This window comes from Equus caballus, chromosome 12 (genome assembly GCF_041296265.1).
Source record: "Equus caballus isolate H_3958 breed thoroughbred chromosome 12, TB-T2T, whole genome shotgun sequence".
Taxonomy (NCBI): domain Eukaryota; kingdom Metazoa; phylum Chordata; class Mammalia; order Perissodactyla; family Equidae; genus Equus; species Equus caballus.
The window spans coordinates 49,650,034-49,675,589 of record NC_091695.1 but is presented as its reverse complement, the minus strand read 5'-3'; the positions used below and the strand labels follow the sequence as shown (position 1 = coordinate 49,675,589).

Sequence of the window (25,556 nt, the reverse complement as noted above, 5' to 3'; positions counted from 1 at the left end):
GGCCTCAGCCCCACTGTGCCAAGGGGCAGGGCTGGCCTCGAGGGATGGCCCAGCCACTGAGTACATAAGCCCAGATCCGGGACCCAGAACCCGGGCCTGAGCCGGTGGCGCAGGTGCCTGTATGCTGCCACCTTGTGGCGGCCACATCCCGGAGCTGGAAGGTTGCTGCCGCCGGCCCCACCCCAGCCCAGACATGGTTGTTGTGACTGAGACAGCTTGAGGTGGAAGCAGGGGGGCATCTAATTCCAGGAGCTGGGGCAGAGCAGATTGCCCACTCAGAGTTGGGGACATGAGGCCAGCTTCCTGTGTCCTTGCCACTGATCTCCAGCACGCCACCCGCCCCGGGCCTCATTTCCCTTTGTGGTACAGGCAGAAGGACAGTGAGCCCATCCTACCTTGCTGTCACAGAGGACATCCACCCCCTGCCCAGTGTCCATCCACAGATGTCCCCCTGTGGCCAGCACTGTCCAGCCTGCCAGCGCCCCTCCTTGCCAGTGTCTAGCCCAGGCCGACGTCCCAGCAATGACCAGGGTCAGCTGGCTGGCGCCTGGCCCTGTTGGCTTGTCTGCTCTGGGTGCCCCCTACCCACACCGGGTTTGGGGAGCTTAGGACCCCCTGGACATTCCTGTTCGGGACACAGCCTGGCCCTGGGACTGACCACGGGCTTCCCTGTCCCCGCCCCTCTCTGCTCCCTGCACTGTCCTGTCCAAGCAGTGAGCCCCCACCACATCCCACCCTGCCCTGGACTGCCTCCAGACCCCTGGCCACCTCCTCAGAGTGAGGGGCCAGCCCTGCCCACCCTCCTGGTGCTCCCGGGGGGCCGGGGATCAGCCTGAGGCCAGCGTGTTGCTGGGAGCGTCTGGGGGCTCTTCTGGGGCCTTCAAGGAAGATGAGATGGGCTTTAGGAAGGTGGATGTTCTCAGGGCAGTGGTGGGGGTGGCAGGGCAGGAGAGGGGAGTGACAGACTCCTAGGGCCACGTCCACCACTCTGCAGGGGGATTGGTCTCCTGTGAGCCTGCCTGTGCACACACACAAGCACACACGCACACATGCACACAGCAAGCTTGGCGTCAGTGTGATGGCCAAGTCTGGGAGCTCCGTGGAGGGAGATGGAGCTGACCCAAGAAAGTGCAGCCCTCTCGTGACTGACGTGGTCAGCTGGGTGGTAAATGCATCCTGAAGCTCTGGGCTGGTCCACTGTCCCTCGTCCACTCGTTCACTCCCTCCCTCTGTCCGCCCCAATGGGTGGATGCTCTCCCACCAGCAGACGGAGGCAGCAGGTGGCCCTCCCTGGGCTGCCAAGTGTGCAGTGGCCAGCCTACAGCGTGAGCCTTCGGTGCCTGGGTCTGCCCCGGGCCTGTTCCTGGTTTTACGGACAAGGTTAAAAATCACACAGGGTCCACAAGTTGCGAAATGCTCCAAGTGTATTTGTGAAACTGGCCCAGGGCCCAGGTAGCAGAGGCTCCTCCTCCTGGCGGCCGGCCGAGCAGCCAATCACCACGTCCGAGTGACCATCATTAAGACCCTCATGTGATGCTTATGTCTGGGAAGAGCAGCCTGGATCCACGGCCGGAGGAGCCCTGCCTGCCCGGCTAGTCCCGAGCAGGTGGCTTCAGGCTGGTCAGGGCCACCACACGTCCAGGGCCAGCTGAACCCTGGAGAGGGTAGAGGTGGGTGGACGGTGCATCCTAGACTCGGGTCACTCGGGCCAGGGCTCAGGTTCCGCTGGCCTTGGAAGCTGAGACCACAGGGAGTAAAGGACACTCTTGTCGGTCAGTCCAGGAGGGAGGCCACCCTGGGACCCCAAGGACAGGGCTCTGGGCAGGCTACTGGTGAGGCCCAGACCCCTGGGCCTCTCTTTTCCGGCGCCTGTGCTCTGTCTCCCGGCTCTGCTCGTCACCGATCTGCACAGGCCCCAGCTCCTCTGGGCCGCCACTGTGGGAGTTGCACCGCAGGCCCACGCAGCCGCACTCCTCCACCTCGGTGTAGCTGAAGGCCCGGCTGGAGCCGTCGGCGCAGTGCAGGGTCACGTTCCTCAGCGAAACCCGCAGCTCCTGGCAGCACCTGCATGTGCGCTCCACCCTGTTGGCTTCCAGGGAGTACCTGTGGGCAGGACCCGCTCAGCCGGGTGCCACGCCGGCCCCACACCCCGAGCAAACCCCACCGGGCCAGCTGCAGCCGCTAAGCTCTGGACGCCCGTGTCACAAAAACCTGTTCTCCAGGTACACTGACCAGCGTTTAACAACGGGCCCTCGTGTGCTAATGGCTGTGGTGTAAATGCTCCCACGGCCGATTCCAAGCCACCAGTGTGCCCCGACGGGCCACAGGGCCAGGGAGGGACGCACGGTGGGCTCTTGCTAGCCCGTGGGAGTCAGCTCCAGCAGGTCACCATGGGAGACACTGAGTCCGGGGTCTCAGTAAACAGAAGAGCCTAATTCTAAACAGTCTGCGGACTCTGGCCCCAGCCCTGCAGCCCAGCCTCCTAATCCGGCTGCAGGCCCCTCGCAGTCATAATTACTGCTCCCTTTCTGTCCCTACCGGGTCCTGCCTCTCGTCTGCCCAGCACCCTGAGCCCCCGGTGGCCGACTGAGCCACATTCCAACCACATCTTCTCTGAACCCTGCCCTGTGAGGGCCCTCTGGGGGTGAGGGGAGACAAGGGGCTGTGCCGGGCTGAGTGAGGGGCTCACGTACATGGAGGTGGTGTCCCCACAGTTGCCCTGGCAATAGGTGAGGCGCACGGGCCCCGAGGAGCTGCAGCCCTGCTGCCGGATGACCTGGTGCTTGTCGTAGACTGCGCAGGTCGATCCTGGGGAGGACACGGGAGGCAGCACAGGAGGTCAGGACCGGCTGGGCCTCCCCAGGCCTCCCGGGCCGGAATTGGTCACCCACCCCCGGCAGACACGCCCACTCACTGTTCTGGGGCTGGGGTTGGGGACAGGAGAGACAGCAGCCGTCCTCGCTCAGCCGAGCCTGGTCCTGTGCCGACAAAGGGGTGCCGTTAGTGCTGGGGAGGCCTCTCAGCAGACCACCCAGAAATGGGCAGACGGGGAGGCTGGGCCAGGCTCAGGCAGGAGCGGACAGCACCCCATGCAGGAGGGCGGTGCCCCTGCCAGTACTGCATGGGGGGCTCCCTACTCCTGCCTTGGGGCTCAGGCGCCTGTCGGCCCATGCTGGGCAAGGTGGGGCAGGGGGTTCCCAGAACTCACCAAGGGACAGCTGAGTTGAGGGCATGCCTTCCTCATGGTCACCACCACGAGCCCATCCCGGTGCTTCTCACACTCGTATGTCACACAGCGGTTCCCAGGGTCTGACCAGGACTTGCCAGGCTGCAAAGAGGCCCGACCAGCATGGTGAGTGTCTCTCCCCAAGGCACCTCCCTCCAGTAGGGTGGGCACCGCCTCTGTCTGTCTGTCCTCCCAGCCTGTGGGCTTCCAGAAAGTCCCCCTGGCCTCAGCCAGGCGCATGCCCTGCAATGACAGCTGCCCAGGGGCCCGAATGCCAGGACCCTGCCTACTCAGCATCCCGCTGTCACTGTGCACCTCACAGGCTCTCCATTCGTATGGGGCTCGGCCCTGAGCCCTGGCCTCCCTGGAACTCCTGGGAGGGGGGTCTAGGGGCCTCGCCTCCAGCCTGAATGGATCCCATGGGCCGCCCCACCCAGGACTCACTCCAAGGCCCTGAGGCCCCCCAGGCCGCCCCTGGCAGCCACGACTCACGTAGAAGAGGTGGGCTGAGCTGTCGCTCGTGTTCATGACGCAGGCCATCTGCACGCACTCACCGCAGCATTGCCCGCTTCGCGCCTGGTACTCGAAGCCCTGGAGGGGAGGGGTGGACATGCGGCCTGAGCCCCAGCTGGTGCTGCTGAGGGGGTGCGGGGTCATGGGGGGCACTCACCACGGGGCAGTAGGTGTTGCAGATCTGGGTCTCACAGCTGATCACGAACGTGTCCGACTCGGGGCCGCCGGTCACCTCGCACCTGCATGTTTCGCACAGGGTCGAGGAGACCACCGCACCGGGCTGTGGAGAATCAGCACGGGCAGCCTTAGTGAACTGGGGCGGGCCCGGGGCCCCTGCCTTCCTGGACATCCCCTCTAGGCCTGGGCCCCACCGGGCCAACCTGTCCCCCCAGGGTGACCCTCGGTGGCACCTCCTGGCAGAAGTCCCCGTCTCGAGGGCAGAGCCTCAAGGCTGGGCCTCCATGGAGGTCACATGCTCTAGAGGGCCCGGCTGGGAGAAACCGAGGCTGGGAGGCCTCATCACATCAGCACCTGAGTTTGGTCCCAGAGAGCCCACGGCTGCTCCAGAGTCGCCCCCAGCCCACAGGGCCCTGGCGCTGCCAGCAGACCCAGTCTGGGGAACAGCTGCAGGAGTGGGGGATGCTCAGTTTCCTATGTGCCCCGGGGGTCCTAGCCTCCGGCTGGTTCCTACCTGATACAAGGTGCCGTTGACACTGCAGACAGTCCAGCCTGTTCAGGAGACATGTAGGCCTGTCTTGTCACGAGACTCGCCCTCGACGTGCCGCACCCCCACCCCACCCTCACCTCCTCCAGCCCCCCCAACCCTGCCCAGCCCCACTCCCGCCACCGCCAGCCTCCTGAGCACACAGGTGCCCACGCGTGTCACCAGAGTGTCCCAGCCCAGGGCCACAGGCCAGTGGTGGGTGAGCCACGGCTCCTTTTGGTGTCATCCCCGAGCCACAGCGAACCCCGAGTGAGGCTGGGTGCCCAGCCTGCGGCGTGCACATGCGGCCTGGAGATGGTGGGGACCGGCCTGGTGCCATCTGGGCAGTGGGGCTGGGACACTCACTGCAGTTTTGTTTTGGGCAACAGGACCCCTCCTCGTACGCCAGGGTCAGGCGGGAGCCTTTGGGACAGTCCAAGGGCGCGGGGCAGGAGCTGGTGTTGCAGGCTGTGGTGGGCAGGAAGGGGACACTCAGGAGACCTGCATCCCGCTCTGTGCACGTTCTTCTCCCCCCAAACCCCTGGCATGAGTGTCACCCCCAGGGGTCTCCAGGAATGCTGACTGCCCAGGGAGCCATTGGTGGGCTCTCCATGGGGGTGTGAGCCACCCTGGGGGCAAGACTTCCGGTCAGCCTAGGTGAGGAGCCCCCTGCCCTCCCTGGCACACATACTCCCAGAGCATGCCTGCTGGGGTCAGCAGATGAAGCCACAGTGGAGAGGTGCTGCCCCATCCTCCTTGGCTGCGCCCCCCCCCCCCCAGGTGCCACCACATGGGACCCTCCGGGGCAAAGCCGGCCAGCCGTGGGTCAGTGCGTGTGTGACCCCTGCAGGCATGGGGGCAGCAGCTGTCCCCCACCAAGCCCGAGGCTCACCACAGCTGTACTGGGGACAGCACTGGCCGGCCTGTGGGGCCGCAGCCACAGGCACGAAGCCAGGTTCGGGGCAGTGGGGCAGTGGGCAAGACTGTCTGCGGCAGCTCATCTTCCACGTGCTCCCATCACAGGTGCACTCCTGGCAGTCGATGCTGACATTGTGGCCGGGCTGCAAGGGGAGGCACACGTGAGCCCCTGCCGTGGGCCACCTGCCTGCCTCAGGGGCAACTGCAGCTGGCAGGGGGAGTGGGAAGCCACGGCCGAGGGCCCAGGGGAGCCCGAGGGAGGGGGCTTCAAGGTGACAGGTAGTGGCTGAGGCCCATGGGGGCCGGGAGACGGGGTGAGAGGGGCTGTGCAGGTGACCGGCCTCTCCCTGCAGCCTCCACCTTCATAATGTCCGAGCAGAGGAAGGGGGCAGCACAGTGGAGGACAGCCTGTGCCCACACATTCCTCCAGGGCCGAAGGCACATGCCCATGGAAGCCTCCGGAGTCTTGCTGGGGAGGCCTTGTCCCCTCCCAGCCTACCCTGAGCCTCTGGCACTGAACTGAAGCCCCCGGCCCCCTGAGCAGGCCACACTCACCTCCACAGGCTCCCCATGGGGCCCCTGGCATCCTGCAGGGAGAGAGACGGAGGTCACTGCTGGGCAGCCACAGCTCCCAGCCCCTCGGGGGCCTGACCTGTGTCGGGGGCTGGGGTGGATCCCGAGTCTGACGCCCCAAGAGGGGCCGTGCATCCTGGCACACGGGTGGAAGGTGCACCCTCCAGCCCCAAGCCCACCCGTGGCACATACTCGGGCAGCCTGTGGGTACGCAGACATCAACGCTTGTGCTGAAAAGCATCATGTCCTCTGGGCAGAAGCAGCCTTCTGTGATGGGTCCAGCTTCCTGGAGGGCCCTGTGGGAAGCAAAGGGTTGGCCTGGCCCCTGTGCCCTGCAGGGTGGGGAGGGGTCAGCTGGGGGGCCCCTGAGGGCTCTAGGGGGTACAGGAGGGTGGGGCAGGTGCATACATGAGGCTGATGTGGTCGTCCCCGTGGCAGTGGGGGGGATTGGACGGGCCGCAGGGCCGGTACACTTTGTGGGGAGGGCAGGTGAAGGCTGTGTGAGAGAGAAGCCATGTGTGAGGCCAGGGGCACCAGCTCCATACCCCCTCCAAGCCCCAGGCACCTGCCGATTGCTGGGGGCTCTGGCCTGGGAGCTGGGCCCCTCAAGCTCCATTCTTCCATGTGCCCCTGCAGAGCTCTGCCTGTTGGAGCCATGAACGCCACCCCTGCACCCAGGCCTGGAAGTCCCTCCTTTCTCTCCGGGAACCAAATGCACTCTGCCCTGGAGTCAGCCCACCTCCTCCCTCAGGAAGCCCACCCTGACTGCCTGAGCCCACCCTCTCAATGTCTGCCCGGCACGTCTGTGCCCTCGCCACATGCCCACTGCCCCTGCCTGGTGGGGTGGGGGTGTCCTGAGGCCAAGGCTGGGGCAGACACTCACAGCATGTGTGGTTGGTCCGGCCCCTCCAGTCAATGCACACGCCCTGCGAGGCACAGAGCGCAGCATACAGCTCCAGGCCGGAGCACACCACGTCCAAGTCGGTCACGTGGCACTGGTCAAACACACAGCCTTGGTAGAATGGCCCTGGGGAGATCATGGAGTGGCACGGCTCGAAGACCCTGTGGGACAGAGATGCACAGGTCATGGGACAGCTTCGGGCCAGGGCTTCTGGGCACTGAACATTCCCCCACTTTCCCGAGGAGTGAAGTCACTGAGCCCCCCAGAGTGCTGAGTGACCCCAGCCTTGGGACCATCTGTGTGTGCCAGGGAGGGTGTCCAGCTGCAGCATGGCTGTTTCTTTCTCAAACTCTCCACTGGACCACCCCTCTGGCCTGCAAACGCGGGTGCTGCCCGGTAATGACTGATGGCCAGACTCACAGTGTGCTGGGTGGCAGAGCCTCAGAGGCTGACCCGCCCGGTCAGCCCAGCCTGCGCCCTGCACCTGGCCTTCCACCAGTGATGACTCTGCAGGCCCACTTCTTCCCACCAGCCCCCAAAGGGTAGGGTTGTCCCCGCCACCACCAGGCCCTCCAGAATCTTACTCGCTCAGAATCAGCTGGCAGATTGGCGAAGGTGGGCAAGAGGCAGGCGAGGGCGTGGGCGTGGGCCCGGCAGTGGGCGTCGGGGGAGGCCCATGGCAGGACGGCTGGTCGGGGTTTGTCACCTTCCAGTGGCCTGCCATCTCGGAGCAAGAGGCCACCACCGCCCCCCCAGGCAGGCGGCACTCCTCCTTCGGGTCATTGGTGCAGGTGCCTGGGCCAGGGAGGCAGGAGTCAGGCCAGCTGGGGACAACTGGAGCCACCCCCACCCTCTTGCAGGGCACAGTGTCCCCTGAGCTGGCTGTCAGGCCAATGCCTTGGGGAACACCCGATGGATTGGCTGAGGGACCTGCCCAGACCCCTGACCTATTTGTGCTTTCCTTTCTCCCCAAGAAGCCAGACTCTGGGGCCGTCCCATGGAGGACAGACAGGTGCAGGCCTCAGGCCTGGAGCAGGTGGCCAGCCCCCTGTGCCGTGCTGCCCGGAAGGCTCTTGGTGCAGGAGGAAAGCAGAGACACCCGCAGGCTCCGTGCCATGCAGGTGGCCTCACCCCCCCACCGAGAATGCGTTCCCCCCGGGCCTTGCTCAAGGCCGACCCTTCTCACACTGGACACTCTCAGCAACATTTAATGATCAGGGAAAGGGCTGGGTGTCAAGAGAGCTGAGGCAGGGGCCGGAGCGGGGGGCCGGGACAGGGGGCTCACCACACTGCCCCTCCGTGTTGTTTGCGAACTTGCTGAAGGGCACCTCCACCGAGAAGATGAGGCCGGAGAACATGACCTGGACGCCGATCTCGGGGATGGTCACGTACATCTTGATACCAATCTGAGAGACGTCGATGCCATCTTTCTGGAAGCCGGGGCTGACCACTTTACCATTGAAGATGATCTGGACACCAGGACACAGCCGAGGGGAAGACAGAGTGAGGGCAGGAGGTCAGCCCCGCTCGCCCCCCACCGCTGCCCACCCCGCACACGTAGGAGCTGCTGGGCGGGCGTCCCCACCTCATTGGTCATCACTCCCTGGACTGGCTTGCGGGTCATCATGACACGGTCCTGCCGGTACTCGACGATGATGGACTGCGGGCAGGACAGCCCGTCCTCGGCGTCGCAGAAGTAGTTGTCGATGAGCACGCGGAAGTGGCCGTACACAGGCACAATCTGCTGCACCAGCACGTACGTGCAGTTGTCCAGGAAAGTGTAGTAGGTCCCGTCGAAGGTGATGTAGTGTGGGTCGCCCCAGCCGCTGCACACACCTGCAGGTGCCAGGAGCTGCTTTACACGCGGCCTCCCCCCGACCCCCAACCCGGGTGATCTGTGCCGGTCACCTCGGGCAGCAGTGGAGGCTGCAGGGGACCCACATTCCCAGCACTGGCCAGAGCTCTACCCATTAGGTGCTTGGTGAGGCCTGAGTGGCGGGGCTGGACCCCTCCACTTCTCCTGCCTGGCACAGCTGGGCCTCATGGGCTGGCTCAGGATCCCACTCCACACCCTGCTGGGCACCACCCGTCCCCTGCCTAGCTGTTGGGAAGTCTTTCCTGGTGTCCAACTCAGTTCTGTCCTGCCTGAGCACAGCCCCTCCCGGCCCCACCGCCTGGCCTGGCTCGTGGCTCACATTGGCACTCGTAGTGTGGGCAGCAGCTGTCCTGGTCAACCACCTGCACGGCGGGGTAGCCATTGGCACAGGTGGGTTCCTGCACCGTCGGGCACTGGCGCGGCTGCAGAGTGATGATGTTGTGGCCCTCGCAGGTGGCCTGAGAGCAGTTGGGCATGTTCCAGGTCTCGCCTTTCTGTGGAAGCAGAAGCAGCTGCAGGGCCCCCCCGCCAGGCACCGACCCCCAGACCCCCCTGCAGCTCATGGGCCTGGTGATGCCTGTGGTCTCCCCGGAGCAAGGTGGGCAAGGGACCCAGACTGGGGCTGTTCCCTGGGGCCCGGCATTCACGCCAGGCCTCCTCCGCCCCCACGCCCACCCAGGGCTGGCTGGCCAGGGGATGTCTCTGAGTGTGAAGACGGTGCCCCCTCTTGGCACATTCCCACCCTGTCCCCCACAATGGGGCTCCCAGTCTCCACGCCCAGGCCTCTACCCTGTCCCCCACACCCTCCCTGGCTGTCTGGCCCCATCCAGAGCACCGACCCCTGCTCTGGCCCCGGGTCATACATAACCAGTAGAGTGTCAACCTCAGGCCCCACACTCCTGGCTCCCCGGTGGGTCCCCCATCCAGAAGTCCTGGATGACCAGACTCGCTACTTCCCAATGGTCAGCCTGCATGGGCCAGGGGTCACCGACTTTCATGCCACTTGAAGTCACATAACTGGAAAACCTCTGGGGGTCTCTGCCCTAGTCCCGGAGAGGCCCGAGAAGGGCGGGAAGGGGGAGGTTACCATTCTTGGGGGGGATATGTTTGAGCATCCATGGTGAGTGACAGGCACAGGGCCCGAAGGGGACGACGCAGGCGAGGAGGTGGCCGGGGCGGGAGGTGGCGTGCTGGTGGGGCAGGTTTCGTCACTCCGCCTGACCACGTGGCAGTCCAGGCTGCACACCGCGTAATAGCAGTGGCCGGCGAGGTCGATCTGTTGGTAAATGATGGATCCTAGAAGACGAAAGGACAGGCAGGCGTCAGTGGAGTCATGCTGGACGAGGCATCACGGGAAGCAGCTCTGGCCAGGCGGGCAGTCCACCCAGGGGCTGATCTGAAAGGTGGGATTCCTGCCCAGATGCAAATGGAACAAATGCTCAAAGAGAGCTTATTGTCACTCCCTAGAAAACCTCCAGCCCTGTCACAGAGACGACCCACTCCTTCACACTGTGGCTTTTTCTGGATGGGACACCAGGGAACAGACTGAGCACACAGCACACACTACAAGGAAGACGAACATACCTGCTGGGTAGAGCTTGCGGGACACACTACAATAGCAGGTCGAGGGGGAGGGCAGTGGGGAGCTGAGTGACTTCACGGTAGATACCACAGAGGTGGGTTCTGAAGGAGGCGAGTGACGAATAGATGAAGTGACATGGGGGCTCACGGAGGATCCACTGATTTCCTGCTCAGTTCTTGGGCTGGGACCAAGCACAGAGGTGGTGCTGGGTCTCGGCACAGGGGTTCTGCTGGTTTTCGGCACGGAGGTTGTCCTGCTGGTGGCCACGTGGGAGGTCGCCTCGGGGCTGGAGCTGCTCACCCTGGAGGTGCTGGGCACGGGGACAGGTGTCGGGGGCGGGCAGCCTTCGCGGGGCTCGCAGCACAGCACGCGGATCTCGTAGTTGAGGCACGTGCTGCCGTGGCCCTCCTGGTCCCGGTTCCGGCACACCAGGCCCACGTCGGGGTCGCACTGCACCACCTGGCCCAGCTGCTGGATGCTGACCTCGGGGTGGCTCTCGGCCCGGCACTCCAGGTGCGTGATGTACTCAGGCCGGGTGCAGAGCTCCTCCCCGCTGCGGAGGATGTTGCTGTAGGTCTCAGAGTCGCCGCCGTGGGGCCCGGGGGACGGGAATTCCACATCGAACCACTTGGTCCACTTGCACTGTGGCTGGCATCTGCTGGTCGCAGGTGGGCTGTGGCTCGTCTCCGGGCCACCAACGGACGTGGTGCTGCTGGCAGGAGCTGGGCTTGTGCCGGCTCTGTGCCCGGAGGTCGGGCTGCTTCCCGGCACGGAGGTTGTGCTGGTTCTCAGCTCCGTGCTTGGGCTGCTTCCAGGTGCCGTGGCCTTGCTGGGTCTTGGCACAGAGGTTCTGCTGGTTTTCTGCACAGGGGTCGGGCTGGTCCCCGGCGCGGAGGTTGTGCTGGTTCTCACCTCCGTCTTTGTGCTAGTTTCCGGCACGGACGTCGGTCTGGGTCCTGGCGCGGAGGTGGTGCTGGGTCTCGGCACAGGGGTTCTGCTGGTTTTCGGCACGGAGGTTGTCCTGCTGGTGGCCACGTGGGAGGTCGCCTCGGGGCTGGAGCTGCTCACCCTGGAGGTGCTGGGCACGGGGACAGGTGTCGGGGGCGGGCAGCCTTCGCGGGGCTCGCAGCACAGCACGCGGATCTCGTAGTTGAGGCACGTGCTGCCGTGGCCCTCCTGGTCCCGGTTCCGGCACACCAGGCCCACGTCGGGGTCGCACTGCACCACCTGGCCCAGCTGCTCGATGCTGACCTCGGGGTGGCTCTCGGCCCGGCACTCCAGGTGCGTGATGTACTCAGGCCGGGTGCAGATCTCCTCCCCGCTGCGGAGGATGTTGCTGTAGGTCTCAGAGTCGCCGCCGTGGGGCCCGGGGGACGGGAATTCCACGTCGAACCACTTGGTCCACTTGCACTGTGGCTGGCATCTGCTGGTCGCAGGTGGGCTGTGGCTCGTCTCCGGGCCACCAACGGACGTGGTGCTGCTGGCAGGAGCTGGGCTTGTGCCGGCTCTGTGCCCGGAGGTCGGGCTGCTTCCCGGCACGGAGGTTGTGCTGGTTCTCAGCTCCGTGCTTGGGCTGCTTCCAGGTGCCGTGGCCTTGCTGGGTCTTGGCACAGAGGTTCTGCTGGTTTTCTGCACAGGGGTCGGGCTGGTCCCCGGCGCGGAGGTTGTGCTGGTTCTCACCTCCGTCTTTGTGCTAGTTTCCGGCACGGACGTCGGTCTGGGTCCTGGCGCGGAGGTGGTGCTGGGTCTCGGCACAGGGGTTCTGCTGGTTTTCGGCACGGAGGTTGTCCTGCTGGTGGCCACGTGGGAGGTCGCCTCGGGGCTGGAGCTGCTCACCCTGGAGGTGCTGGGCACGGGGACAGGTGTCGGGGGCGGGCAGCCTTCGCGGGGCTCGCAGCACAGCACGCGGATCTCGTAGTTGAGGCACGTGCTGCCGTGGCCCTCCTGGTCCCGGTTCCGGCACACCAGGCCCACGTCGGGGTCGCACTGCACCACCTGGCCCAGCTGCTGGATGCTGACCTCGGGGTGGCTCTCGGCCCGGCACTCCAGGTGCGTGATGTACTCAGGCCGGGTGCAGAGCTCCTCCCCGCTGCGGAGGATGTTGCTGTAGGTCTCAGAGTCGCCGCCGTGGGGCCCGGGGGACGGGAATTCCACGTCGAACCACTTGGTCCACTTGCACTGTGGCTGGCATCTGCTGGTCGCAGGTGGGCTGTGGCTCGTCTCCGGGCCACCAACGGACGTGGTGCTGCTGGCAGGAGCTGGGCTTGTGCCGGCTCTGTGCCCGGAGGTCGGGCTGCTTCCCGGCACGGAGGTTGTGCTGGTTCTCAGCTCCGTGCTTGGGCTGCTTCCAGGTGCCGTGGCCTTGCTGGGTCTTGGCACAGAGGTTCTGCTGGTTTTCTGCACAGGGGTCGGGCTGGTCCCCGGCGCGGAGGTTGTGCTGGTTCTCACCTCCGTCTTTGTGCTAGTTTCCGGCACGGACGTCGGTCTGGGTCCTGGCGCGGAGGTGGTGCTGGGTCTCGGCACAGGGGTTCTGCTGGTTTTCGGCACGGAGGTTGTCCTGCTGGTGGCCACGTGGGAGGTCGCCTCGGGGCTGGAGCTGCTCACCCTGGAGGTGCTGGGCACGGGGACAGGTGTCGGGGGCGGGCAGCCTTCGCGGGGCTCGCAGCACAGCACGCGGATCTCGTAGTTGAGGCACGTGCTGCCGTGGCCCTCCTGGTCCCGGTTCCGGCACACCAGGCCCACGTCGGGGTCGCACTGCACCACCTGGCCCAGCTGCTGGATGCTGACCTCGGGGTGGCTCTCGGCCCGGCACTCCAGGTGCGTGATGTACTCAGGCCGGGTGCAGAGCTCCTCCCCGCTGCGGAGGATGTTGCTGTAGGTCTCAGAGTCGCCGCCGTGGGGCCCGGGGGACGGGAATTCCACGTCGAACCACTTGGTCCACTTGCACTGTGGCTGGCATCTGCTGGTCGCAGGTGGGCTGTGGCTCGTCTCCGGGCCACCAACGGACGTGGTGCTGCTGGCAGGAGCTGGGCTTGTGCCGGCTCTGTGCCCGGAGGTCGGGCTGCTTCCCGGCACGGAGGTTGTGCTGGTTCTCAGCTCCGTGCTTGGGCTGCTTCCAGGTGCCGTGGCCTTGCTGGGTCTTGGCACAGAGGTTCTGCTGGTTTTCTGCACAGGGGTCGGGCTGGTCCCCGGCGCGGAGGTTGTGCTGGTTCTCACCTCCGTCTTTGTGCTAGTTTCCGGCACGGACGTCGGTCTGGGTCCTGGCGCGGAGGTGGTGCTGGGTCTCGGCACAGGGGTTCTGCTGGTTTTCGGCACGGAGGTTGTCCTGCTGGTGGCCACGTGGGAGGTCGCCTCGGGGCTGGAGCTGCTCACCCTGGAGGTGCTGGGCACGGGGACAGGTGTCGGGGGCGGGCAGCCTTCGCGGGGCTCGCAGCACAGCACGCGGATCTCGTAGTTGAGGCACGTGCTGCCGTGGCCCTCCTGGTCCCGGTTCCGGCACACCAGGCCCACGTCGGGGTCGCACTGCACCACCTGGCCCAGCTGCTCGATGCTGACCTCGGGGTGGCTCTCGGCCCGGCACTCCAGGTGCGTGATGTACTCAGGCCGGGTGCAGATCTCCTCCCCGCTGCGGAGGATGTTGCTGTAGGTCTCAGAGTCGCCGCCGTGGGGCCCGGGGGACGGGAATTCCACGTCGAACCACTTGGTCCACTTGCACTGTGGCTGGCATCTGCTGGTCGCAGGTGGGCTGTGGCTCGTCTCCGGGCCACCAACGGACGTGGTGCTGCTGGCAGGAGCTGGGCTTGTGCCGGCTCTGTGCCCGGAGGTCGGGCTGCTTCCCGGCACGGAGGTTGTGCTGGTTCTCAGCTCCGTGCTTGGGCTGCTTCCAGGTGCCGTGGCCTTGCTGGGTCTTGGCACAGAGGTTCTGCTGGTTTTCTGCACAGGGGTCGGGCTGGTCCCCGGCGCGGAGGTTGTGCTGGTTCTCACCTCCGTCTTTGTGCTAGTTTCCGGCACGGACGTCGGTCTGGGTCCTGGCGCGGAGGTGGTGCTGGGTCTCGGCACAGGGGTTCTGCTGGTTTTCGGCACGGAGGTTGTCCTGCTGGTGGCCACGTGGGAGGTCGCCTCGGGGCTGGAGCTGCTCACCCTGGAGGTGCTGGGCACGGGGACAGGTGTCGGGGGCGGGCAGCCTTCGCGGGGCTCGCAGCACAGCACGCGGATCTCGTAGTTGAGGCACGTGCTGCCGTGGCCCTCCTGGTCCCGGTTCCGGCACACCAGGCCCACGTCGGGGTCGCACTGCACCACCTGGCCCAGCTGCTGGATGCTGACCTCGGGGTGGCTCTCGGCCCGGCACTCCAGGTGCGTGATGTACTCAGGCCGGGTGCAGAGCTCCTCCCCGCTGCGGAGGATGTTGCTGTAGGTCTCAGAGTCGCCGCCGTGGGGCCCGGGGGACGGGAATTCCACGTCGAACCACTTGGTCCACTTGCACTGTGGCTGGCATCTGCTGGTCGCAGGTGGGCTGTGGCTCGTCTCCGGGCCACCAACGGACGTGGTGCTGCTGGCAGGAGCTGGGCTTGTGCCGGCTCTGTGCCCGGAGGTCGGGCTGCTTCCCGGCACGGAGGTTGTGCTGGTTCTCAGCTCCGTGCTTGGGCTGCTTCCAGGTGCCGTGGCCTTGCTGGGTCTTGGCACAGAGGTTCTGCTGGTTTTCTGCACAGGGGTCGGGCTGGTCCCCGGCGCGGAGGTTGTGCTGGTTCTCACCTCCGTCTTTGTGCTAGTTTCCGGCACGGACGTCGGTCTGGGTCCTGGCGCGGAGGTGGTGCTGGGTCTCGGCACAGGGGTTCTGCTGGTTTTCGGCACGGAGGTTGTCCTGCTGGTGGCCACGTGGGAGGTCGCCTCGGGGCTGGAGCTGCTCACCCTGGAGGTGCTGGGCACGGGGACAGGTGTCGGGGGCGGGCAGCCTTCGCGGGGCTCGCAGCACAGCACGCGGATCTCGTAGTTGAGGCACGTGCTGCCGTGGCCCTCCTGGTCCCGGTTCCGGCACACCAGGCCCACGTCGGGGTCGCACTGCACCACCTGGCCCAGCTGCTCGATGCTGACCTCGGGGTGGCTCTCGGCCCGGCACTCCAGGTGCGTGATGTACTCAGGCCGGGTGCAGAGCTCCTCCCCGCTGCGGAGGATGTTGCTGTAGGTCTCAGAGTCGCCGCCGTGGGGCCCGGGGGACGGGAATTCCACGTCGAACCACTTGGTCCACTTGCACTGTGGCTGGCATCTGCTGGTCGCAGGTGGGCTGTGGCTCGTCTCCGGGCCACCAACGGACGTGGTGCTGCTGGCAGGAGCTGGGCTTGTGCCGGCTCTGTGCCCGGAGGTCGGGCTGCTTCCCGGCACGGAGGTTGTGCTGGTTCTCAGCTCCGTGCTTGGGCTGCTTCCAGGTGCCGTGGCCTTGCTGGGTCTTGGCACAGAGGTTCTGCTGGTTTTCTGCACAGGGGTCGGGCTGGTCCCCGGCGCGGAGGTTGTGCTGGTTCTCACCTCCGTCTTTGTGCTAGTTTCCGGCACGGACGTCGGTCTGGGTCCTGGCGCGGAGGTGGTGCTGGGTCTCGGCACAGGGGTTCTGCTGGTTTTCGGCACGGAGGTTGTCCTGCTGGTGGCCACGTGGGAGGTCGCCTCGGGGCTGGAGCTGCTCACCCTGGAGGTGCTGGGCACGGGGACAGGTGTCGGGGGCGGGCAGCCTTCGCGGGGCTCGCAGCACAGCACGCGGATCTCGTAGTTGAGGCACGTGCTGCCGTGGCCCTCCTGGTCCCGGTTCCGGCACACCAGGCCCACGTCGGGGTCGCACTGCACCACCTGGCCCAGCTGCTCGATGCTGACCTCGGGGTGGCTCTCGGCCCGGCACTCCAGGTGCGTGATGTACTCAGGCCGGGTGCAGATCTCCTCCCCGCTGCGGAGGATGTTGCTGTAGGTCTCAGAGTCGCCGCCGTGGGGCCCGGGGGACGGGAATTCCACGTCGAACCACTTGGTCCACTTGCACTGTGGCTGGCATCTGCTGGTCGCAGGTGGGCTGTGGCTCGTCTCCGGGCCACCAACGGACGTGGTGCTGCTGGCAGGAGCTGGGCTTGTGCCGGCTCTGTGCCCGGAGGTCGGGCTGCTTCCCGGCACGGAGGTTGTGCTGGTTCTCAGCTCCGTGCTTGGGCTGCTTCCAGGTGCCGTGGCCTTGCTGGGTCTTGGCACAGAGGTTCTGCTGGTTTTCTGCACAGGGGTCGGGCTGGTCCCCGGCGCGGAGGTTGTGCTGGTTCTCACCTCCGTCTTTGTGCTAGTTTCCGGCACGGACGTCGGTCTGGGTCCTGGCGCGGAGGTGGTGCTGGGTCTCGGCACAGGGGTTCTGCTGGTTTTCGGCACGGAGGTTGTCCTGCTGGTGGCCACGTGGGAGGTCGCCTCGGGGCTGGAGCTGCTCACCCTGGAGGTGCTGGGCACGGGGACAGGTGTCGGGGGCGGGCAGCCTTCGCGGGGCTCGCAGCACAGCACGCGGATCTCGTAGTTGAGGCACGTGCTGCCGTGGCCCTCCTGGTCCCGGTTCCGGCACACCAGGCCCACGTCGGGGTCGCACTGCACCACCTGGCCCAGCTGCTGGATGCTGACCTCGGGGTGGCTCTCGGCCCGGCACTCCAGGTGCGTGATGTACTCAGGCCGGGTGCAGAGCTCCTCCCCGCTGCGGAGGATGTTGCTGTAGGTCTCAGAGTCGCCGCCGTGGGGCCCGGGGGACGGGAATTCCACGTCGAACCACTTGGTCCACTTGCACTGTGGCTGGCATCTGCTGGTCGCAGGTGGGCTGTGGCTCGTCTCCGGGCCACCAACGGACGTGGTGCTGCTGGCAGGAGCTGGGCTTGTGCCGGCTCTGTGCCCGGAGGTCGGGCTGCTTCCCGGCACGGAGGTTGTGCTGGTTCTCAGCTCCGTGCTTGGGCTGCTTCCAGGTGCCGTGGCCTTGCTGGGTCTTGGCACAGAGGTTCTGCTGGTTTTCTGCACAGGGGTCGGGCTGGTCCCCGGCGCGGAGGTTGTGCTGGTTCTCACCTCCGTCTTTGTGCTAGTTTCCGGCACGGACGTCGGTCTGGGTCCTGGCGCGGAGGTGGTGCTGGGTCTCGGCACAGGGGTTCTGCTGGTTTTCGGCACGGAGGTTGTCCTGCTGGTGGCCACGTGGGAGGTCGCCTCGGGGCTGGAGCTGCTCACCCTGGAGGTGCTGGGCACGGGGACAGGTGTCGGGGGCGGGCAGCCTTCGCGGGGCTCGCAGCACAGCACGCGGATCTCGTAGTTGAGGCACGTGCTGCCGTGGCCCTCCTGGTCCCGGTTCCGGCACACCAGGCCCACGTCGGGGTCGCACTGCACCACCTGGCCCAGCTGCTCGATGCTGACCTCGGGGTGGCTCTCGGCCCGGCACTCCAGGTGCGTGATGTACTCAGGCCGGGTGCAGAGCTCCTCCCCGCTGCGGAGGATGTTGCTGTAGGTCTCAGAGTCGCCGCCGTGGGGCCCGGGGGACGGGAATTCCACGTCGAACCACTTGGTCCACTTGCACTGTGGCTGGCATCTGCTGGTCGCAGGTGGGCTGTGGCTCGTCTCCGGGCCACCAACGGACGTGGTGCTGCTGGCAGGAGCTGGGCTTGTGCCGGCTCTGTGCCCGGAGGTCGGGCTGCTTCCCGGCACGGAGGTTGTGCTGGTTCTCAGCTCCGTGCTTGGGCTGCTTCCAGGTGCCGTGGCCTTGCTGGGTCTTGGCACAGAGGTTCTGCTGGTTTTCTGCACAGGGGTCGGGCTGGTCCCCGGCGCGGAGGTTGTGCTGGTTCTCACCTCCGTCTTTGTGCTAGTTTCCGGCACGGACGTCGGTCTGGGTCCTGGCGCGGAGGTGGTGCTGGGTCTCGGCACAGGGGTTCTGCTGGTTTTCGGCACGGAGGTTGTCCTGCTGGTGGCCACGTGGGAGGTCGCCTCGGGGCTGGAGCTGCTCACCCTGGAGGTGCTGGGCACGGGGACAGGTGTCGGGGGCGGGCAGCCTTCGCGGGGCTCGCAGCACAGCACGCGGATCTCGTAGTTGAGGCACGTGCTGCCGTGGCCCTCCTGGTCCCGGTTCCGGCACACCAGGCCCACGTCGGGGTCGCACTGCACCACCTGGCCCAGCTGCTCGATGCTGACCTCGGGGTGGCTCTCGGCCCGGCACTCCAGGTGCGTGATGTACTCAGGCCGGGTGCAGAGCTCCTCCCCGCTGCGGAGGATGTTGCTGTAGGTCTCAGAGTCGCCGCCGTGGGGCCCGGGGGACGGGAATTCCACGTCGAACCACTTGGTCCACTTGCACTGTGGCTGGCATCTGCTGGTCGCAGGTGGGCTGTGGCTCGTCTCCGGGCCACCAACGGACGTGGTGCTGCTGGCAGGAGCTGGGCTTGTGCCGGCTCTGTGCCCGGAGGTCGGGCTGCTTCCCGGCACGGAGGTTGTGCTGGTTCTCAGCTCCGTGCTTGGGCTGCTTCCAGGTGCCGTGGCCTTGCTGGGTCTTGGCACAGAGGTTCTGCTGGTTTTCTGCACAGGGGTCGGGCTGGTCCCCGGCGCGGAGGTTGTGCTGGTTCTCACCTCCGTCTTTGTGCTAGTTTCCGGCACGGACGTCGGTCTGGGTCCTGGCGCGGAGGTGGTGCTGGGTCTCGGCACAGGGGTTCTGCTGGTTTTCGGCACGGAGGTTGTCCTGCTGGTGGCCACGTGGGAGGTCGCCTCGGGGCTGGAGCTGCTCACCCTGGAGGTGCTGGGCACGGGGACAGGTGTCGGGGGCGGGCAGCCTTCGCGGGGCTCGCAGCACAGCACGCGGATCTCGTAGTTGAGGCACGTGCTGCCGTGGCCCTCCTGGTCCCGGTTCCGGCACACCAGGCCCACGTCGGGGTCGCACTGCACCACCTGGCCCAGCTGCTCGATGCTGACCTCGGGGTGGCTCTCGGCCCGGCACTCCAGGTGCGTGATGTACTCAGGCCGGGTGCAGAGCTCCTCCCCGCTGCGGAGGATGTTGCTGTAGGTCTCAGAGTCGCCGCCGTGGGGCCCGGGGGACGGGAATTCCACGTCGAACCACTTGGTCCACTTGCACTGTGGCTGGCATCTGCTGGTCGCAGGTGGGCTGTGGCTCGTCTCCGGGCCACCAACGGACGTGGTGCTGCTGGCAGGAGCTGGGCTTGTGCCGGCTCTGTGCCCGGAGGTCGGGCTGCTTCCCGGCACGGAGGTTGTGCTGGTTCTCAGCTCCGTGCTTGGGCTGCTTCCAGGTGCCGTGGCCTTGCTGGGTCTTGGCACAGAGGTTCTGCTGGTTTTCTGCACAGGGGTCGGGCTGGTCCCCGGCGCGGAGGTTGTGCTGGTTCTCACCTCCGTCTTTGTGCTAGTTTCCGGCACGGACGTCGGTCTGGGTCCTGGCGCGGAGGTGGTGCTGGGTCTCGGCACAGGGGTTCTGCTGGTTTTCGGCACGGAGGTTGTCCTGCTGGTGGCCACGTGGGAGGTCGCCTCGGGGCTGGAGCTGCTCACCCTGGAGGTGCTGGGCACGGGGACAGGTGTCGGGGGCGGGCAGCCTTCGCGGGGCTCGCAGCACAGCACGCGGATCTCGTAGTTGAGGCACGTGCTGCCGTGGCCCTCCTGGTCCCGGTTCCGGCACACCAGGCCCACGTCGGGGTCGCACTGCACCACCTGGCCCAGCTGCTCGATGCTGACCTCGGGGTGGCTCTCGGCCCGGCACTCCAGGTGCGTGATGTACTCAGGCCGGGTGCAGAGCTCCTCCCCGCTGCGGAGGATGTTGCTGTAGGTCTCAGAGTCGCCGCCGTGGGGCCCGGGGGACGGGAATTCCACGTCGAACCACTTGGTCCACTTGCACTGTGGCTGGCATCTGCTGGTCGCAGGTGGGCTGTGGCTCGTCTCCGGGCCACCAACGGACGTGGTGCTGCTGGCAGGAGCTGGGCTTGTGCCGGCTCTGTGCCCGGAGGTCGGGCTGCTTCCCGGCACGGAGGTTGTGCTGGTTCTCAGCTCCGTGCTTGGGCTGCTTCCAGGTGCCGTGGCCTTGCTGGGTCTTGGCACAGAGGTTCTGCTGGTTTTCTGCACAGGGGTCGGGCTGGTCCCCGGCGCGGAGGTTGTGCTGGTTCTCACCTCCGTCTTTGTGCTAGTTTCCGGCACGGACGTCGGTCTGGGTCCTGGCGCGGAGGTGGTGCTGGGTCTCGGCACAGGGGTTCTGCTGGTTTTCGGCACGGAGGTTGTCCTGCTGGTGGCCACGTGGGAGGTCGCCTCGGGGCTGGAGCTGCTCACCCTGGAGGTGCTGGGCACGGGGACAGGTGTCGGGGGCGGGCAGCCTTCGCGGGGCTCGCAGCACAGCACGCGGATCTCGTAGTTGAGGCACGTGCTGCCGTGGCCCTCCTGGTCCCGGTTCCGGCACACCAGGCCCACGTCGGGGTCGCACTGCACCACCTGGCCCAGCTGCTGGATGCTGACCTCGGGGTGGCTCTCGGCCCGGCACTCCAGGTGCGTGATGTACTCAGGCCGGGTGCAGAGCTCCTCCCCGCTGCGGAGGATGTTGCTGTAGGTCTCAGAGTCGCCGCCGTGGGGCCCGGGGGACGGGAATTCCACGTCGAACCACTTGGTCCACTTGCACTGTGGCTGGCATCTGCTGGTCGCAGGTGGGCTGTGGCTCGTCTCCGGGCCACCAACGGACGTGGTGCTGCTGGCAGGAGCTGGGCTTGTGCCGGCTCTGTGCCCGGAGGTCGGGCTGCTTCCCGGCACGGAGGTTGTGCTGGTTCTCAGCTCCGTGCTTGGGCTGCTTCCAGGTGCCGTGGCCTTGCTGGGTCTTGGCACAGAGGTTCTGCTGGTTTTCTGCACAGGGGTCGGGCTGGTCCCCGGCGCGGAGGTTGTGCTGGTTCTCACCTCCGTCTTTGTGCTAGTTTCCGGCACGGACGTCGGTCTGGGTCCTGGCGCGGAGGTGGTGCTGGGTCTCGGCACAGGGGTTCTGCTGGTTTTCGGCACGGAGGTTGTCCTGCTGGTGGCCACGTGGGAGGTCGCCTCGGGGCTGGAGCTGCTCACCCTGGAGGTGCTGGGCACGGGGACAGGTGTCGGGGGCGGGCAGCCTTCGCGGGGCTCGCAGCACAGCACGCGGATCTCGTAGTTGAGGCACGTGCTGCCGTGGCCCTCCTGGTCCCGGTTCCGGCACACCAGGCCCACGTCGGGGTCGCACTGCACCACCTGGCCCAGCTGCTCGATGCTGACCTCGGGGTGGCTCTCGGCCCGGCACTCCAGGTGCGTGATGTACTCAGGCCGGGTGCAGAGCTCCTCCCCGCTGCGGAGGATGTTGCTGTAGGTCTCAGAGTCGCCGCCGTGGGGCCCGGGGGACGGGAATTCCACGTCGAACCACTTGGTCCACTTGCACTGTGGCTGGCATCTGCTGGTCGCAGGTGGGCTGTGGCTCGTCTCCGGGCCACCAACGGACGTGGTGCTGCTGGCAGGAGCTGGGCTTGTGCCGGCTCTGTGCCCGGAGGTCGGGCTGCTTCCCGGCACGGAGGTTGTGCTGGTTCTCAGCTCCGTGCTTGGGCTGCTTCCAGGTGCCGTGGCCTTGCTGGGTCTTGGCACAGAGGTTCTGCTGGTTTTCTGCACAGGGGTCGGGCTGGTCCCCGGCGCGGAGGTTGTGCTGGTTCTCACCTCCGTCTTTGTGCTAGTTTCCGGCACGGACGTCGGTCTGGGTCCTGGCGCGGAGGTGGTGCTGGGTCTCGGCACAGGGGTTCTGCTGGTTTTCGGCACGGAGGTTGTCCTGCTGGTGGCCACGTGGGAGGTCGCCTCGGGGCTGGAGCTGCTCACCCTGGAGGTGCTGGGCACGGGGACAGGTGTCGGGGGCGGGCAGCCTTCGCGGGGCTCGCAGCACAGCACGCGGATCTCGTAGTTGAGGCACGTGCTGCCGTGGCCCTCCTGGTCCCGGTTCCGGCACACCAGGCCCACGTCGGGGTCGCACTGCACCACCTGGCCCAGCTGCTCGATGCTGACCTCGGGGTGGCTCTCGGCCCGGCACTCCAGGTGCGTGATGTACTCAGGCCGGGTGCAGAGCTCCTCCCCGCTGCGGAGGATGTTGCTGTAGGTCTCAGAGTCGCCGCCGTGGGGCCCGGGGGACGGGAATTCCACGTCGAACCACTTGGTCCACTTGCACTGTGGCTGGCATCTGCTGGTCGCAGGTGGGCTGTGGCTCGTCTCCGGGCCACCAACGGACGTGGTGCTGCTGGCAGGAGCTGGGCTTGTGCCGGCTCTGTGCCCGGAGGTCGGGCTGCTTCCCGGCACGGAGGTTGTGCTGGTTCTCAGCTCCGTGCTTGGGCTGCTTCCAGGTGCCGTGGCCTTGCTGGGTCTTGGCACAGAGGTTCTGCTGGTTTTCTGCACAGGGGTCGGGCTGGTCCCCGGCGCGGAGGTTGTGCTGGTTCTCACCTCCGTCTTTGTGCTAGTTTCCGGCACGGACGTCGGTCTGGGTCCTGGCACGGAGGTGGTGCTGGGTCTCGGCACAGGGGTTCTGCTGGTTTTCGGCACGGAGGTTGTCCTGCTGGTGGCCACGTGGGAGGTCGCCTCGGGGCTGGAGCTGCTCACCCTGGAGGTGCTGGGCACGGGGACAGGTGTCGGGGGCGGGCAGCCTTCGCGGGGCTCGCAGCACAGCACGCGGATCTCGTAGTTGAGGCACGTGCTGCCGTGGCCCTCCTGGTCCCGGTTCCGGCACACCAGGCCCACGTCGGGGTCGCACTGCACCACCTGGCCCAGCTGCTCGATGCTGACCTCGGGGTGGCTCTCGGCCCGGCACTCCAGGTGCGTGATGTACTCAGGCCGGGTGCAGAGCTCCTCCCCGCTGCGGAGGATGTTGCTGTAGGTCTCAGAGTCGCCGCCGTGGGGCCCGGGGGACGGGAATTCCACGTCGAACCACTTGGTCCACTTGCACTGTGGCTGGCATCTGCTGGTCGCAGGTGGGCTGTGGCTCGTCTCCGGGCCACCAACGGACGTGGTGCTGCTGGCAGGAGCTGGGCTTGTGCCGGCTCTGTGCCCGGAGGTCGGGCTGCTTCCCGGCACGGAGGTTGTGCTGGTTCTCAGCTCCGTGCTTGGGCTGCTTCCAGGTGCCGTGGCCTTGCTGGGTCTTGGCACAGAGGTTCTGCTGGTTTTCTGCACAGGGGTCGGGCTGGTCCCCGGCGCGGAGGTTGTGCTGGTTCTCACCTCCGTCTTTGTGCTAGTTTCCGGCACGGACGTCGGTCTGGGTCCTGGCGCGGAGGTGGTGCTGGGTCTCGGCACAGGGGTTCTGCTGGTTTTCGGCACGGAGGTTGTCCTGCTGGTGGCCACGTGGGAGGTCGCCTCGGGGCTGGAGCTGCTCACCCTGGAGGTGCTGGGCACGGGGACAGGTGTCGGGGGCGGGCAGCCTTCGCGGGGCTCGCAGCACAGCACGCGGATCTCGTAGTTGAGGCACGTGCTGCCGTGGCCCTCCTGGTCCCGGTTCCGGCACACCAGGCCCACGTCGGGGTCGCACTGCACCACCTGGCCCAGCTGCTCGATGCTGACCTCGGGGTGGCTCTCGGCCCGGCACTCCAGGTGCGTGATGTACTCAGGCCGGGTGCAGATCTCCTCCCCGCTGCGGAGGATGTTGCTGTAGGTCTCAGAGTCGCCGCCGTGGGGCCCGGGGGACGGGAATTCCACGTCGAACCACTTGGTCCACTTGCACTGTGGCTGGCATCTGCTGGTCGCAGGTGGGCTGTGGCTCGTCTCCGGGCCACCAACGGACGTGGTGCTGCTGGCAGGAGCTGGGCTTGTGCCGGCTCTGTGCCCGGAGGTCGGGCTGCTTCCCGGCACGGAGGTTGTGCTGGTTCTCAGCTCCGTGCTTGGGCTGCTTCCAGGTGCCGTGGCCTTGCTGGGTCTTGGCACAGAGGTTCTGCTGGTTTTCTGCACAGGGGTCGGGCTGGTCCCCGGCGCGGAGGTTGTGCTGGTTCTCACCTCCGTCTTTGTGCTAGTTTCCGGCACGGACGTCGGTCTGGGTCCTGGCACGGAGGTGGTGCTGGGTCTCGGCACAGGGGTTCTGCTGGTTTTCGGCACGGAGGTTGTCCTGCTGGTGGCCACGTGGGAGGTCGCCTCGGGGCTGGAGCTGCTCACCCTGGAGGTGCTGGGCACGGGGACAGGTGTCGGGGGCGGGCAGCCTTCGCGGGGCTCGCAGCACAGCACGCGGATCTCGTAGTTGAGGCACGTGCTGCCGTGGCCCTCCTGGTCCCGGTTCCGGCACACCAGGCCCACGTCGGGGTCGCACTGCACCACCTGGCCCAGCTGCTCGATGCTGACCTCGGGGTGGCTCTCGGCCCGGCACTCCAGGTGCGTGATGTACTCAGGCCGGGTGCAGATCTCCTCCCCGCTGCGGAGGATGTTGCTGTAGGTCTCAGAGTCGCCGCCGTGGGGCCCGGGGGACGGGAATTCCACGTCGAACCACTTGGTCCACTTGCACTGTGGCTGGCAGTTTGTGGTTCCGAGAGTGGTCACCGTGGGTGTGCTGGCTATGACCCCACTTGTCCTCAGCCCTGTTCCTGAGCTTGTCCCTGTCTGTTTCGTGGAGACAAAGTGGGTTGCTGTGGTCCAGGGGCTTTCTGTTTTGACCCTGCTTTCTTGTGGGGTTGAGTGTGATCTCTCGCCTGTTGCTTGGGCAGTTGTGCTCTGTCTGCACGTATCCACCAGCTCGCAGCACTGGATCCGGATTTCGTAGTTGTAGCAGATTGGCGGCAGCTGGTTTTTATTCAGGCACAGCAGCCCCAACTTGTTGTCACAGATCACGTCCTGCCCCAGCTCCTCCAGCGGGGTGTCTGGGAACGCCTGTGCCCTGCACTCCACTTTGCTGGGCTTTTCACAGAATTTGTATCCTTTGGATCTCAAATTTTGAAAAGTGTCAAAATCTCCGCTGTTCCTGCCAGGCCCAGGGTAACTGTCGTCGATCCACCGAGTCCAGCTGCAGAACTCTTGTAAACAGGAGATGTGGGTGGGCTCCGGTGGGGTTGGCTTCCCTGGGACCTCCGAGGACCCCGGGGCTTTGGTAGACTCGGAGCTTGTGGCTGAAGCTGTTGTGGAAACTGACATTGGACTGGAGGTTGAGAGGGTTGTTTTCACAGTTATAGAAGTACGTGGGGCAGGTGTAGGGGTACCTGGGGCTGTTGTAGTGATACCTGGGGCAGGTGTAGAGGGACCTGGGGCAGGTGTTTTACCAGTGGTAGAGAGGGTGGTTGGGCCAGTTGTGGTAACAAGGGCTGGAGA

The 25,556-nt window shown here is 66.4% G+C and overlaps 1 protein-coding gene across 1 annotated transcript in view; it reads right to left on the bottom strand.

The window, feature by feature from the left end:
- Positions 1-1,406: 1,406 nt before the first annotated feature.
- MUC5AC (mucin 5AC, oligomeric mucus/gel-forming) overlaps positions 1,407-25,556 on the bottom strand; it is a 40,636-nt gene continuing 16,486 nt past the window's right edge. Inside the window, exons 32-50 of the mRNA XM_070229186.1 lie at positions 10,295-25,489; positions 9,798-10,006; positions 9,030-9,204; positions 8,420-8,670; positions 8,120-8,303; positions 7,419-7,629; positions 6,817-6,995; positions 6,342-6,429; positions 6,126-6,229; positions 5,916-5,947; positions 5,335-5,503; positions 4,809-4,910; positions 4,431-4,468; positions 3,897-4,019; positions 3,719-3,817; positions 3,209-3,328; positions 2,915-2,978; positions 2,694-2,808; positions 1,407-2,103 (exon numbers count right to left, since the gene is read on the bottom strand). Coding sequence (XP_070085287.1) covers positions 1,827-2,103; positions 2,694-2,808; positions 2,915-2,978; positions 3,209-3,328; positions 3,719-3,817; positions 3,897-4,019; positions 4,431-4,468; positions 4,809-4,910; positions 5,335-5,503; positions 5,916-5,947; positions 6,126-6,229; positions 6,342-6,429; positions 6,817-6,995; positions 7,419-7,629; positions 8,120-8,303; positions 8,420-8,670; positions 9,030-9,204; positions 9,798-10,006; positions 10,295-25,489 — 17,735 coding nt within the window. The 3' untranslated portion in view covers positions 1,407-1,826. The remainder of the gene's footprint in view (positions 2,104-2,693; positions 2,809-2,914; positions 2,979-3,208; positions 3,329-3,718; positions 3,818-3,896; positions 4,020-4,430; positions 4,469-4,808; positions 4,911-5,334; positions 5,504-5,915; positions 5,948-6,125; positions 6,230-6,341; positions 6,430-6,816; positions 6,996-7,418; positions 7,630-8,119; positions 8,304-8,419; positions 8,671-9,029; positions 9,205-9,797; positions 10,007-10,294; positions 25,490-25,556) is intronic.